Source organism: Pollachius pollachius, assembly GCF_949987615.1.
Source record: "Pollachius pollachius genome assembly, chromosome: 4".
Classification (NCBI taxonomy): Eukaryota; Metazoa; Chordata; class Actinopteri; order Gadiformes; family Gadidae; genus Pollachius; species Pollachius pollachius.
The window spans coordinates 4871811-4886810 of NC_136937.1; the positions used below are offsets into that span (position 1 = coordinate 4871811).

Genomic DNA, 15000 nt, shown 5'->3' on the forward strand with positions numbered 1-15000 from the left:
TGGGTAGCCATGAGCAGTAGGCCTATTGCTAGGTAACCAGTACAGTTAGCAGCGATGCTATGTTTTGTAACAAGGTGTCATGTGTCACCTGGCTGACCGGTAGTGACCACAGCAGGGGGACTGGTGGTCTCAGCGAGCATTTCGTCGTCAGTGTCTTCGTAGTAGACGTCTGTGACCTGGAAGTCCACCAGGGGTGGGGTGAAGGGGTCAGGCTCAGGGGTCGGGAGGTCATTCCTGGTGGCTGGTATGGCCGCCCTCTCATCCTGCGGTTTGTATGAGCGGGACGCAGCAAACACGCAACGAGTTAGGGAATGAGGGATAAAAAGGTGATTTGTAGTTTGTTGACCGTCATAACAAAAACTGAATACAAAAACCAAGGTAGTGCAGGAAATGGAAACTCGAACCCTGGATGAAATAACACAGCAAGGTTCTTCTTCAGTGTCAATCTAGGACTTTTGATTGGTTCTCTTTGGTGACATCTCTTGCGATAAGCTGTCACTTCTTCACAGTGATACCAACGGGGTTGCCAAGGACACCCAGTTGCTAACATTCATAATGTGCAAATGCAAGGGCCTTCATCAGTGCAACATAGGCTCAATCCCCATTGTGTTACCTTCTTCTACATTAAGCATTACATTTAAGCACTATAAAAAACTGATCAATTATTATTATTATTGCATAGAAGGGACAATCTGTAAGAATCTCACTATTAAGTTTCTTGAAGCATGGAACCGTCCTAACTAAGGGAGGGATGGGGGCTTTATATATCCGCCAGGGTTGTGGATGCTTTCACAGATGTCCTAGCTTGGTTCTCCAAACGGGATTCATACCTCCAACTCTGGCAGCGTAATGCCAGACACACACACACACATGCAAACGCACACACGCACAGGGTGAAACAGATCCAAGATGGCGATGCATACCGGCCCCATGGAGAGAGAAGCCTCTTCTGTTATTCGCCGGCGGGTTGGTGGGTTGGTCTTGGAGGCGGGAAACAGGAAGCCGGGCTGCTCCGTCGCCATGCCGACCCAGATGGCGCCGTTCCCGGAGGAGGCGGGCCTCGGGTTCTTGTCCGTCCACTTCCTGTCCGAACTGGCCACATCCTGCTGCTTGGATCCGGTCTGCTCCGGTTTGGTCCTCGTGGTTTTCGGAGGGTCCGGTTCGCTCTCCCCTAGAACCTCGGGGTCCGAGGGGGTGCTCAGCGGGACGGGGAGGTTCCGGCTCGGGTCCTGGTCCTGGGACCTTTCCCGGTCCCGGTCCTGTTGGTCCGTGGGGTGGTTCTGGTAGACCACCGTCTGCTCCGGGGGCACCTCCTCCCCCGGGCTCTCGGCCTCCTCCGGGGACAGGTCCACGTTGTTCTGCTGCTCCGCCGCCTTATTCTGCCACTTGGACTGGGACAGGACCTGCAGGGAGACCCCCGGGCACCGGGGCCCGGCTTCGTTAGGGGACAGGGTAGAGATGTTCCGATACCATTTTTTCCTCCACGATACCGATTCCGATTCCTGAACTTGAGTAACGGCCGATACCGAGTTTATACCGATAAAGCATCTAGCATTGTAACTACTAATAGCATTTGATCTTATTGAAGGTTTCTCTTACGATGACAGCAAACAAGCCGGCTTCATACTGTCGACATTTACTTTTTCAGAACTATATCCTTTACATTTGTATTCTTCTGTAGTCAAGCATCCATGTTTTTCCGACTTTGTCGGAGATGACGTGTTTCCGATTCTGACTTCCCGCCTCCAACCGTTAACGAATGCAGCATAACACCGCAGTGTTTGTGATGTTCTTTGCCCGTGTAGTCAATGAGATAGTGATGTGACAGTAGCGGATTGGCACATAGATCGGCGCATAGACACTTATATCGGTATCGGAACAACTCTAGGATGTGGGTGGCGGTTACCAAGACAACAAGCAAACAGGGACACCCAAACACGACCTCGATGCAAAATACCAAACATATGCATCATGTAACCGTACGCATCCTGGCTCCCCCAAGCGTGTTCTAAACACCCTATCACCGCGCAGCGAAAATAGGACAGGAGCGACGAGGAGAGAATTAAATCTCGTGTGTGATTCACTCCTCCGTAACCCGGGGGTCGGGCTGCCAGAGAATCATCTCCGCACACAGCCCGCCTCGCTTCTCTGCAGCGGCAGCGTGATAAATGTGTTCTGATCGCCTGCATAGGTGATCGGTACCATGGTCTCGATTTAATTGCCGGAACGACCGGCTGAGCTGGATGATCAGCGAGTGACCTTTAATCAGAAGGAGCTGAGGAACGGCTGCTCGGTCCAGTTTGAAGGGCAACGCATCTGGGGATGCAGGGGATGCAGGGGGAGACGGCTCAGTAACAGACGGCTCAGTGACAGTAACAGTCATCCTACCTGCAGGTTGTCGTCTGCTTCAAAACCGCTGTCGGGTCCAGAGTCGCTCTCTGGAGAAAACACAGAAAAGAAGACTCCTGTGATGCAAAATGTACCCTCATTTAATATGTATCATTTAATGACCTTGTGTGTGTGTTTGTGTGTTCGGGTTTGAACTGATTTTATAGCGCTATTTGTTGGTTGCTATGACCAAGGACTTTATAGATGCTTTTACATTTTCACTAATTCCTTTGTTTGTGTGCGTGCGTGCGTGCGTGCGTGCGTGCGTGCGTGCGTGCATCCGTGCTGTGTGTGTGCGTCTGTGCAGGCGTATGTGAGCTGTGCTGGCGTGCACCTGTGTGCGTGCTTGTTCATACATCTAAGTGTGTACGTGCGTGCACTTGTCTGGTTGTGTGTGTGTGTGTGTGTGTGTGTGTGTGTGTGTGTGTGTGTGTGTGTGTGTGTGTGTGTGTGTGTGTGTGTGTGTGTGTGTGTGTGTGTGTGTGTGTGTGTGTGTGTGTGTGTGTGTGCGTGCGTGCGTTTGTGTACCGGGGTCCTCCAGAGGCATGTCCACTATGATCTGGTCGCTGGGCCGTCCCGTGAGCCGGTTGGTGCAGACCGCCACCACCTGCACCACGTAGCTGCTGTTGGACAGCAGGCTGGAGATGATGGCAGCCTGAGAGGGACAAAACACACAGAGGTACCGCACGGGACCGGTCAATGACACATGATGATGAGTAAAAGAGACACTCAACGTACGCACTTATTGTACGCACATCATCTACATTGCACTTATTCAAGGTACTTAATTGTGCAACGTCTGCAGTAGCTGCTAGCATTGCTGTACACAGGGAATGGGTTAGCCTAGCCTAACCGATTGTTAGTACTTGCACTTGGCTCTATGAACATCTTTACTGTACTGACAGCGATATATTGCTTCACTTCTTATGACAAATGCAGTTATTGCAAAAAGTAGAAGCAAATTCCCTTTGTTGAAATATAACTCTACAGTTTGAATTTCTTCATTTTGCCTCAGATTATGGATATTTGGTATATATTTTGGCGGTCAACAAACGATGAGCACTTCCACTCAGAGATGTTTTTATGTTTCAGGTTCCCGCTGGTTTTAGAATGTCAAACAACGCTGTGATCCGATTGGACGTGCTTGTGAGAGGTCAGCGTCAAAATGGGTTCAAAGTTGAAACGGTTGTAACTTTGAGCGCAGAACGGAGAGTCTGAGCGGTGCGCTACGCCCAGTGTAGCGTCAACGCTAGTTTGGCGTCAACGCTAGTTTAACATATATGTTAAACTAGCGTTGATGCTAAACCAGCGTTGATGCTAAACCATGAAGAGTGTCTATAGACACTCTTCATAGTTCATAGTTTAGCATCAACGCTAGTTTAGCATCAACGCTAATTTACCATCAACGCTAATTTAGCATCAACGCTAGTTTAGCATCGACGCTCCACTCCATACAAACACATTATCAAGGCCGGCGTAGGATGCTCAACAGGTGTTGACCATATTAGGAAGAACGATAAGGGGGCGGGGTCTGGGAGGAGGCAGAAAGGTGCGGGTACCACGTCCTGGTCCCCGTCGGTGCGGTACTGGAGGTGGGGCGCGGCGGGGCCCCCCTGCAGGCTCTGGTAGCTGACGGTGTACCAGTCGATGGTGGTGTCGTACACCGCCCGGGGCCGCTCCCACGTCACCACGATGGTGGTGTCGTTCTGGGGGTCCGCCTGCACGTTGACCGGCTCAGAGCTGCACACTGGGGGGGGAGGAGAGAGAGAGAGAGAGAGAGAGGGATGGAGAGAGAATCGTATTAATAAAATCTCTCTCTCTGTGTTTCATTTACTTTGGTTTATTTCTAATCTAAAAACGAAAGGTAGCCTTTTCATTAACATGCATGGTACAAGTAGTAATAGAAAGAGAGAGACAGAGAGAGCGACACACACACACACACACACAGACTCACAGACATACACACACACACAGATAGAGACAGACAGACGGATGGCTTTCATTTCATTAGAATTAGTACCAAGGTGCCTGACTGTGTCTTTGCACGTGCACATCATCTGCACATCGTGCATGTGCATGTGCAAAATGCATGCATTCACACGCCCACTCTTCACGTGCCCACTGAGGGCTTCATTAATGCCCCTTCTGGGGGGAATTTCTGACGACTTGTACTTTTGAATAAAAACTAAATTAAAAATTCCTAAATTAAGTATGAATGCCCGGAGCGGAATCCTTAACTACAAAGTTCCAGAGTTTCTCCTGCTTAAAAAAACAGAGAGAATTCCAGATCAGGGCGTCAGATCCACATGGGCTCAGTGACCTTCCAGCAGCAAGGATAACGTTGGTAAGGGGGGGAAGAAATATGTATATGAAAGAAAAATGAAAAGTGTGTCATGATAAAAGCGGGGGAGGGGGAGGGGTGAGGGGGGGTTATGGAAATTAATTTAGCAGCTTATTCCCAGGAAACAGTGCAGGGATTTAGGAGGGTCTGCGTAGTGTGAGGGAAAGCAATTTAACGATTGGTAGACCTTTCCTGGAATGACAACATACGCTCTAGGAAAGATGGATTGGGTCTGAAAAGGCTGTTTGGTTTTTTATTTAATGAAACACTTGTGTCGGCATTCAGGCATAATGCAGTGGACAATCCTGAGGGAATTAGACACAGACAGACAGACAGACAGACAGACAGACAGACAGACAGACAGACAGACAGACAGACAGACAGACTAATGAATGATGTCTATGCAGTATACTTTACTATACTACTATACCATTTGAATAACGTAATATGAAAGGTAAGGTAACACTTTACATTAAAGTGTCCTTGTTACAGAGTAAGTTCACATGTGAAAATCGACGTCACCACCGGCAACAGTCATAAGAAATAACCCTAATCTGGTGCGGAACTGCCTGTCTGACCTAATCCTCCAAGCATCCACCTCTTTTTACCTCTTAAACATAACCCCTCATCAAGTTTGGACCTATTTTTACCTAATACCTACCGTAACCCCTGACCCCCAACCCGCTGTGCAGGAACACGTTGCTCCCTACCGTTAGTACACGTTAAGCACATGCTGCCACCGGTCGTTACCTAGAACACAGTTCTTACCCGTGTGGTCACACTGTCACCGGACCCTACCATGGAACGACAACCTCATGTGACCTGAAGAAGGACCTAAGGTGAGGTTTGATGAGGAGGAGGAGGAGGAGGAGGAGGCCTAGAGTAAGGTGTGTGCAGGAGACCTAGTAGGAGAAGGACCTACTGGGCGTCTGCACCTCCTCCACCCCGGTGTAGGAGGAGAACACCTGGCCCGTGAACTGCTGCTGCTGCTGCACCCGGAAGTTGTTCTGGAGGTAGTCGGTCAGCATGACGTAGCCCGCCTGCTCCATGGTCATCACCTCGCAGAACACCTCCAGCTGGGGGAGGGAACACAGCGCAGGGTGAGAGAGAGACCACGGTGCAGAGAGAGAGAGAGAGAGAGAGAGACCATGGTGCAGAGAGAGAGAGAACATGGTACAGAGAGAGAGAGAGAGACCATGGTGCAGAGAGAGAGAGAGAGAGAGACCATGGTGCAGAGAGAGAGAGAACATGGTACAGAGAGAGAGAGAGACCATGGTACAGAGAGAGAGAGAGAGAGACCATGGTGCAGAGAGAGAGAGAGAGAGAGAGAGAGACCATGGTACAGAGGGAGAGAGACCATGGTGCAGAGGGAGAGAGACCATGGTGCAGAGGGAGAGAGACCATGGTACAGAGAGAGAGAGACCATGGTACAGAGAGAGAGAGGAGACAAACGGGAAAGTGAAATTACGATTCAGGGAAGGGAGAGGAAGTGACAATGATCTGTGTGTCAATCACCAACTGATAGAAAGAAAGAAAGAAAGAAAGAAAGAAAGAAAGAGAGAGAGAGATCTCCCCAACTAATAGAGAGACTGAGAAAGAGAGAGAGATCACACCAACTGATAGAGAGACAATGAGAGTGGATGAGAGAGAGAGCGAGAGAGAAAGAGCAAAAGCGCGAGAGAGAGAGAGAGAGAGAGAGAGCGAGAGAGAGAGAGATTGCATTAACTGATAGCGAGACAATGAGATTGGAGAGAGCGACAGACAGGGAGAGCGAGATTAAATTATGATGATTAAAGTAACGCAAGAAAGTCAGACAAAGAGCTGGAGAGAAAATAGCCCCAAAGCGAGACATGGTGGGTCTGTCTGTCTGACAATCAGAAGGACGGCCAGCCCAGGAGACTGAGAGGATACACACACACAAAGAGAACAATACAGACAGGACGAGACAGAACACGATAAAACTTTCACTTAGAGGTTTTGATAAAAGCCTCGGGTTAAATAAATGATCTCACAGCGAACGGAAGAGAGAGGAGGGACAGAGGCAGAAAGCTGCAAATAAATGCACATTAGGATAAAGAATAGACCGAGGGCAAATGGTTCCTCTGCTGTAGACAGGCAGACAGAGAATGTGAAATGAAACACGCACGCACACACACACACACACACGCGCAAACTCACATGCACAGTTTGGTGCAGCCATACTCTTATTATTTATACAGCAGAGAGCAAATTACAATTTAGAGGTGTAAAGGAGATGGAGGGAGAGAGGGAGAGAGAGAGAGAGAGAGAGAGAGAGACAGAGAGAGAGAGAGAGAGAGAGAGAGAGAGAGAATATTGCCAAATATACGTTGGCAATCAAAGACAGCAGATTGACAGCAGACCCACACTTACCCTGATACTGTCATGAACGGTTTCACACAAGCAGACACACACACACACACACACACACACACACACACACTTGGCCTCATGCATTCCTCATTATAATACATTATTTACAGACCCTCTGGCTCACTGAATGTAACTTCTCAAGAGACAACAGTCCACAGACAACATATCGTAATTAAAATCCTTAATTAAGTGTGTGTGTGTGTGTGTGTGTGTGTGTGTGTGTGTGTGTGTGTGTGTGTGTGTGTGTGTGTGTGTGTGTGTGTGTGTGTGTGTGTATGCGAAGCCTGTGTTCGATAAACCCCAGGGATCAATGCTTACTACTGTGTGTGTGCATGTATTTAAGTGCGTAGGCGTGTGCGTGCACGTGCGTGTGTGTGTGATTGGGCATGTGTGTGCAGCATATGTTCGATAAACCCCAGGGATCAATGCTTAGTACCGTGTGTTTGTGCACGTGCACGTGTGTGTGTGTGTGTGTGTGTGTGTGTGTGTGTGTGTGTGTGTGTGTGTGTGTGTGTGTGTGTGTGTGTGTGTGTGTGTGTGTGGAGTATGTTCGATAAACCCCAGGGATCAATGCTGACTACTGTGCCAGTGTTTATGTGTGCGTGTGCATATGCGCGTGTGTGTGTGTGAACACGTGCATGTGTACTTGTGTGTGTGTGTGTGTGCACGTGTCTGCAGCATGTGTTGAATAACCCCAGGGGATCGATGTTTACTACTCTTTTGAAGCTGGTATTTCAACCTGAAATAGCTTATGAATAAAATAACTCATTATAACGTCAGCCTTCTCTCCATAGACCACCACGATAATGAAGGCCCTTCTCCATAGACCTCTACTATAACACAAGACCATGTCCGCATATACACCACCACGATAATGTGAGGGTGTGTCCTCACACACCACCATGATAATGTACAGATGTGTCCTCATAGACCACCATGATAATGATGTGTCCTCAAAGACCACCATGATAATGTAAGGATGTGTCCTCATAGACCACCATGATAATGTAAGGATGTGTCCTCCCAGACCACCATGATAATGTAAGGATGTGTCCTCATAGACCACCATGATAATGTAAGGATGTGTCCTCCCAGACTAACTTGATAATGTACGGATGTGTCCTCATAGACCACCATGATAATGTAAGGATGTGTCTTCAATCATAGACCACCATGATAATGTACGGATGTGTCCTCCCAGACCACCATGAAAATGTAAGGATGTGTCCTCAATCATAGACCACCATAATAATGTAAGGGCTGATATCTATAATGCAAGTATGCTAGCGAGAATTAGCATCGTTCCGGTTGAACTCCACAAAGAATAAGGTTGTGATTCCTTTAATTGACCGTGCGCTAACAACACGAACAAAACAAGCGATTGATTGCGTGGTGGTAACAGCCTATGGGCAGGTTTTTAATATTCATAATTGATATTCTGTTCTGAGTTACCCCCAGAAGCCTGCTCTAAACGCGCCAAATGAACGACCATGAGCCAAATTGGATTTCCCGCCCATAAAGATGGCTTCCAAGGGGATGGAAAATAACACGGGGGGGCTCTCTCCCTCCCTCTATCTCAGTGAGCGCCGGATGAACAGACCTGCGTCTCAGAGATGGCGGCGGGGTGTTTGAACACGATCCACTCCACTGTCTCCGAGCAGGGCGGCCAGGTGAGCGAGCCGTTGTAGATGTAGTACTTGTCCGTGTTGGTGGGGAGAAGGTCTCTCAGGGTGAAGTGGTCCACCGTAGCCCTCTTACCTGAACCACACAGGGGAAAAGGGGAGAAGGAGTTACTCTATCTGCAGGCTGGGCTTGGATGAATTGAGACTTCCTATTAAACGGCCTGCTCTCCTTGTCTTTCTCTCTCTAATTATTCTAACTATTGTGAGTCACTTTGACCTTTAAGGCATTTTTGATTTATTCTTTATTTATTTTAGTTAGCTGCTCAACATAAAGCATAACATTTTCAATATTTGTTTGCTGTTTTCTATTTCCTCCAACATTTCATTGATTCATTAATATTTTACTAATGTTATGGATGAATTGATGAATTAACTCACTCAATTAACTCTAAATTGCTCATTTAAAATGGTTAACGGTGGTCTTTCAGATTCAATTTTTTTTTTTTATACAAGTTTATATGTCGCTGATTCTTCTTGAACTCACCAAACCGGCTGACGGCGTTGACAGCGTCTATGACTGGACGAAGGCTCTCGTTGTCTTCCATGGTGGTCTGTAGATGACAGAAAAATGGATCTCAACAGGTTCCGACTGTGACTATCACTGCAGTCCTACTGGAGAGGGGGCTTTTATTTTGACATGACACCGGCACATAGACAGGTGATAAATAATTGAGCTTGACGCTAGTGACCTAAATCAGTTTGGAAATGATATGATGGGATTGAACCCAGTGATTCAGGTTGGCTTATAACCACCAGTGTCATTGAGATAAAATAAGCTAAGGTAAAAGAAAGCTAATCGATAAGCTAATGAATAATAGTGTTATATGGTGTTGCATCCACAGGGACAAAGAAGGAATCCATTGAAATGTATACAATAATCGATTTGTGATGTTTCTGTATGATCCGGGCGTACCTCGAAAAGGACGGCCAGGGCGGCGACCCCCCCACCCTCCCTCACTGCGTGGTCCAGACTCTCGTACTGCTCCGAGTCGTAGCAGTAGATCTGCATCTAGACAACCAGGACACACACGCAGAGGCTAACTGTGTTTGTTCACACAAAGATCGCAAAGTGGGATCGCTGACACCTTTTTCCATGTTTATACTGACTCAATAACTACGACGAAACGCACTCTGGAGTATTTTTTTCTAATGGACCTATGATATGGTGTAATATATATCTTAATAAAAGCCAGTGGCCTACCTCTAGAGAGGCACCAAGTAACATTTATTTGAAACGTTATTAAAGTGCTTGATATTTTCATTTACTTTCATACTTCGGAAGGGATCTTTTACGGGAGCAGAGACAGACAGATAGGCAGACAGAGAGACAGAAAAACAGACAGACAGACGGACAGACGTACTAACCTCCAAGGGGTACTTCATTCCGTTCAGGCTGTGTTCGGAGCCCTCCGAGCTGGCGTTACAGCGCCCCCAATGGAAGGAGATGGAACCGACACGGAACCGGCCCGTCAGCCCCCCTCCACTCACGTAGAAGTCCCCGTCCACGCCCAGCGTCACTGGAAGAACATACGCAAACATGGTCACAAACATCATCATCATCATCATCATCAACATCATCATCATCATCATCATCGTCAACGTCTTTGTCACTGTCATTAATATTGAAAAATTGGTCATGGTGAAAATATTGGTAGTGAAAATAAACTGTTGCAATGTTTCTTTAGGGAACATTTAACGAATTTAAAATGATAAAAATTTTGAATTCTTTTAACATTTGTCTAATAAACATTTTAATTTTTTTTCTATAAAAGAACTACAAAAACTCTAGTGAGTTGCTCGAAGGTTAATTTCTCATCGTGATTTCATTTTCAACCCCAACCCCTCCTACTGCCATCCAAACGACATGAAACCTCAAGACTCAAGCAGAGCTGCGTTGAGCGTTGCTGAGAGACAGAAGAAGGGTCGCTCACGTGCCTTCTTCCCTGCTTCATCATACAGCTTTAAAAACAACAGTTGCCTGCAGCACCACAGTCTCCCAGTGTTAGGGAGCTTCCCAGTATAAACACTGCTCTCTTCTGTTCGACCTCCCATTGTGTATTGTCGACAGTGTTGTCTCTCTCGCTGCCAACACAACTCAAAGTGTTTATTGTTGAACTGCAGCGCACAAACCTTCTATTTGGCCAGGAGAGTCTAGTCTAGTTGGGCGGGAAAACTCAGAGGGAAGGCACAGAGTTCGATCCCTAATACCTAGGAGATACCCTGTAGCCATCCAAGAGCAGGGTGCATCTATATGAACCTCTCTCTTTCTGTTTCCACCTACCACTCTCTAATTATCTTGTGAGGATTGCACACAGAGAGAGATCGAGAGAGAGGCAGGAGGGAATCTCCTCATTTTCCTCACCAACTCTCCCCTTTATCAGGCTCTCTTCAACACTCTCTCCAACCTCTTCCCATCTCTCACTCTCCCTTGCCCTCTGACCCTCCCCCAATCTCTCCCCCACTCTCTCTCTCAGTCTCTGACCTCTCTCTCTCCTCTCCTCCTCCTTAACTGTCGTGTCCATCGTGAACACCCCGGTCTCTCCCCTCTAGCCTCCCTCCCCCCCCCCTCTCTGATTGATGTGTCTCCTCATGTGTGGGAGAGGTTAAAGCTCCGGTCCAGTCCGTGGTGACGACGATGAGAAGGCTGTTTCCCGTCAGCAGGGGGGCATGGCCTGGTGTCTCCCTACGTGTCAGGGCGGTGTTGTGAGCGAGTCAGACACGTTTGGCAAGGGAGGGACCATTCCTCAGCTTGACCTACTCGTTAAGTGTATTTTCTAGTCCCTTTTTATTCCAATCACATGGAGAGACAGGGCCTGCTCAGTTGGAAATCTGTCCCCAACCACATCAGACAGGCTAACCCGATCCCTTCATTTAAAATGGCCCTCAAACCCACGCTTTTAAGATGGCTTTCACTACATAACCACCTTCTCTTCTCTCCCCTTCCTTTTTTTTATTCCTTCCTTCCTTTTCCTTATTAAATTATCTTATTTTGTGTTTCCTATGTTAAGAGTTTTTCAGTATTTAGAAAAGCGCTATTAAATCAAATGTATTATTATTATTATTATTATTATTATTATTATTATTATTATTATTATTATTATTATTATTATTATTTTATGGCTACAGATATAAAGTTGCAAACGAGAAGGATCCTTTAACAAGAGAGGACTGGTAGAGATAACTACCGCTGAATAATGCAGCAGAAACAATGGCTGCCACTGTATACCGTACGCATACAAGATCCTGCTGGATAACGACATGGACGGTGGACCGTAGCGACACAATGCTACGCTAGGCGGTAATGCTTCATGACTGGGAGCTGCTGTATTCATGGAAGAGGATTTATCTAATCTATCTATAATGAAGCGTGATGGATTCCCTAAGGAGGTCAAGCGACGCACACAAAATGAACGCAGGAATAATGTATGATTGGATTATTGAGTATGCTTTTATCCTTAATCATTTCTTTGTTGTTGTTGTTCTTTAATGGACTCTTATCTATAAGAGTCTTCTTCATTAATAATCTAGTAGGGGTCTGGCCTCTCGGTCAAGCAGGCCAACAGGTTCACACACTGGGCCTTGAACCCAGGGCCTTCCGTCTGGGAGTTAAACACCCTCAACCCCTTGTCTAGCTCACCCCAAATATTTAGAAGCATGTGACCACACAACACGACTCTCTTATCAGTAAGAACAACTCTCATAACGACAACAACGACGTTGACGACGTTGTTGACGTTATTGTTTTTTTCTTATTGGTTGTTGTCTTTTTTGTTGTTGAGTCATTCTTGTCGTTGTCGTTCTTGTCGTCTATCTTTTCGCAGTTGTTGTTGTTGTTGTGAGAGTCGTTCTTGTTGTTCAGAGAGTCGTTTAGTTGTTGTCATTCTTGTCGTCGATCTTGTCGTTGTCGTAGTTGTTGTTGTTGTGAGAGTCGTTCTGGTTGTGGTCATTCTTGTCGTCGATCTTGTCGTTGTCGTTGTCGTTGTTGTTGTTGTTGTGAGAGTCGTTGTTGTTGTTGTTGTTGTGAGAGTCGTTGTTGTTGTTGTTGTTGTGAGAGTCATTCTTGTTGTGGTCATTCTTGTTGTCATTCTGTCATTCTTGTTGTCATTCTAGTCGTTGTCTACAGCTCCATACCGGTCTTCCCGTCGTTGTGAACGCTGGTGGAGTCACTGGTGGGGTGCCCCCATCCCTCCAGCTGCAGGCCCTGGTACTGCAGCCGCACCTGGGTGAAGGTCTCGTCGATGTCCACCGGGGACTGCCTGGCGCTGAGGCAGGATGGGAACCGCTGGCCCCACCGGCCCTGGTTCAGCGTTCCTGAGGAGCACACACACACACACACACACGAAAACACACGTAAACACACACGTTGGTCAAAGTTGATGGATGGAGTTGTCGTCACGACAACCCGAACTTTAGCCCACGTTGCGTTAAAGTTGATGGATTGAGTTATCGTCATGACAACCTGGGGGGGGGGGGGGGCTTATCCGTCACTGTGACTGTGTCGACGTGGTGTGTGTGTGTGTGTGTGTGTGTGTGTGTGTGTGTGTGTGTGTGTGTGTGTGTGTGTGTGTGTGTGTGTGTGTGCGTGTGTGTGTGTGTGCACGCGCGTGTGCGAGAAGGGAGGAGCCAAACGAGATGAAGAGTGGGGATCCAGGGTTCACAATGACTCCTGCAAACATTAATATCCCTGCACGTCATGAGTATAAGTTTGCGCTGAAAAACCGTCGCCCCACTCCCACTGACAACGCCCTAAAGAGCCAGGCATTGATAAGAGTAACTGTGTCCGCCCTGGTGCCTGACGACCACGCTGCCCCGAATTCACACGGTAATTATTGTTGCTCATCAGATGTGTCCGACACTAAGCGGCACCAATTTATAATCCATCCAGTCGGCAGCAGAGTCTGCTGGTTAGAGGCTTTGAATCCCAGCTACAAATCTTCCATCCTGCAATGTGTTCTGTGTTTCTGTCGTCACCCACGAGCATGCCTTACCTCTAGCAAACAATTGTTGTCTACCACTTAAAGCATGCATATAGATGGATTATGGATTTTCTCATTATAATAGTAGGGTTTTGCTTTTCATTTGGTTCATTGCACGCGTTCTTATTTTCCATAAAATGTAATCCTTCATATCGCCGTCCTGTACTTGACTCCCACGTTCCCCATCTGGGATTACTCAAAGGTACATAAATTAAAGTACAATTGCACAGTCTTATCATGCAGTATCCTGTGCTGAGCCGCATGCACCACTTATTGTGTGCAGGCGGCATGTTGGGCGCTGCACAGATGCTCATTTTCTTCAGGTCGGTAGTCAACATGAAGCACATTATATTTAGGATATAAAAAATGCATGTGTGGTTCAAATAACACAAAAACACATCAGTGTGTACCAGGTGTGTGTTGAGGGGAGAGGAGAGGAAGGGAGGAGACGAGAGGAGAGTAGAGGCGAGAGAAGAGGAGGAGAGAGAAGGAGAGGAGGAGAGAGGATATGAGGAGAGAGGAGAGAGGGGAGAATGAGAAGGAGAAAGGAGAGGAGAGAGGAGAGAGAACAGAAGGAAAAAGGAGAAAGGAGGAGAAATAGCAGATGAGGAAAGAAGGATGTGTGTGTATTAAAGCTCTTGAGACCAACCTTCGTTCTCTCTACCCCCATCCCTCCCTTACTGTCTACACTCACCCTTTCATTTTTAGATCCCTATTATCCAACATTCAGCCGCAGAAATGTGCGGGTGCATACAGAAACACATGCACCCAGACAAACACATGCACACACACAAACACATGCGCACACACAAACACAAGCATAGACAAACATGCACACATAAACACATGCACACATGCACCCTCAAACACAACCACATGCACACACAGAAAAACAAGCACACACACATACACATGCACACACAGAAACACATGCACACACAAACACAAGCACACACAGAAGCACACAAACATATGCACACACAGAAACACATGCACACACAGAAACACACCAACACATGCACACATGAACACAAGCACGCATACAAACACATTCCCACACAGAAACACATGCACACACAAACATATGCAGACACAAACACATGCACTCTCGACTGCCAGGGCCAAATGAGCATTTCCCTCTCGCTGCGGAGGCTGCAGTCTGCTCAGCCGGCTGGGTGCTGAGCGAGACCATGCAGTATTCGTTGTTGTTTTTCCTCCGCTT

The 15000-nt window shown here is 47.2% G+C and overlaps 1 protein-coding gene across 1 annotated transcript in view; it reads right to left on the reverse strand.

Moving 5' to 3' along the window:
* The window catches only part of ptprz1b (protein tyrosine phosphatase receptor type Z1b), a gene marked incomplete at its 5' end in the record, with an annotated part of 41200 nt that overhangs the window by 14898 nt on the left and 11302 nt on the right, over window positions 1–15000 (reverse strand). Inside the window, 11 exons of the mRNA XM_079735633.1 lie at window positions 89–263; window positions 924–1403; window positions 2389–2438; window positions 2917–3043; window positions 3948–4135; window positions 5652–5805; window positions 8721–8878; window positions 9287–9353; window positions 9716–9811; window positions 10168–10319; window positions 12934–13113. Of these exons, the coding sequence (XP_079591759.1) occupies window positions 89–263; window positions 924–1403; window positions 2389–2438; window positions 2917–3043; window positions 3948–4135; window positions 5652–5805; window positions 8721–8878; window positions 9287–9353; window positions 9716–9811; window positions 10168–10319; window positions 12934–13113 (1827 nt within the window). The remainder of the gene's footprint in view (window positions 1–88; window positions 264–923; window positions 1404–2388; window positions 2439–2916; window positions 3044–3947; window positions 4136–5651; window positions 5806–8720; window positions 8879–9286; window positions 9354–9715; window positions 9812–10167; window positions 10320–12933; window positions 13114–15000) is intronic.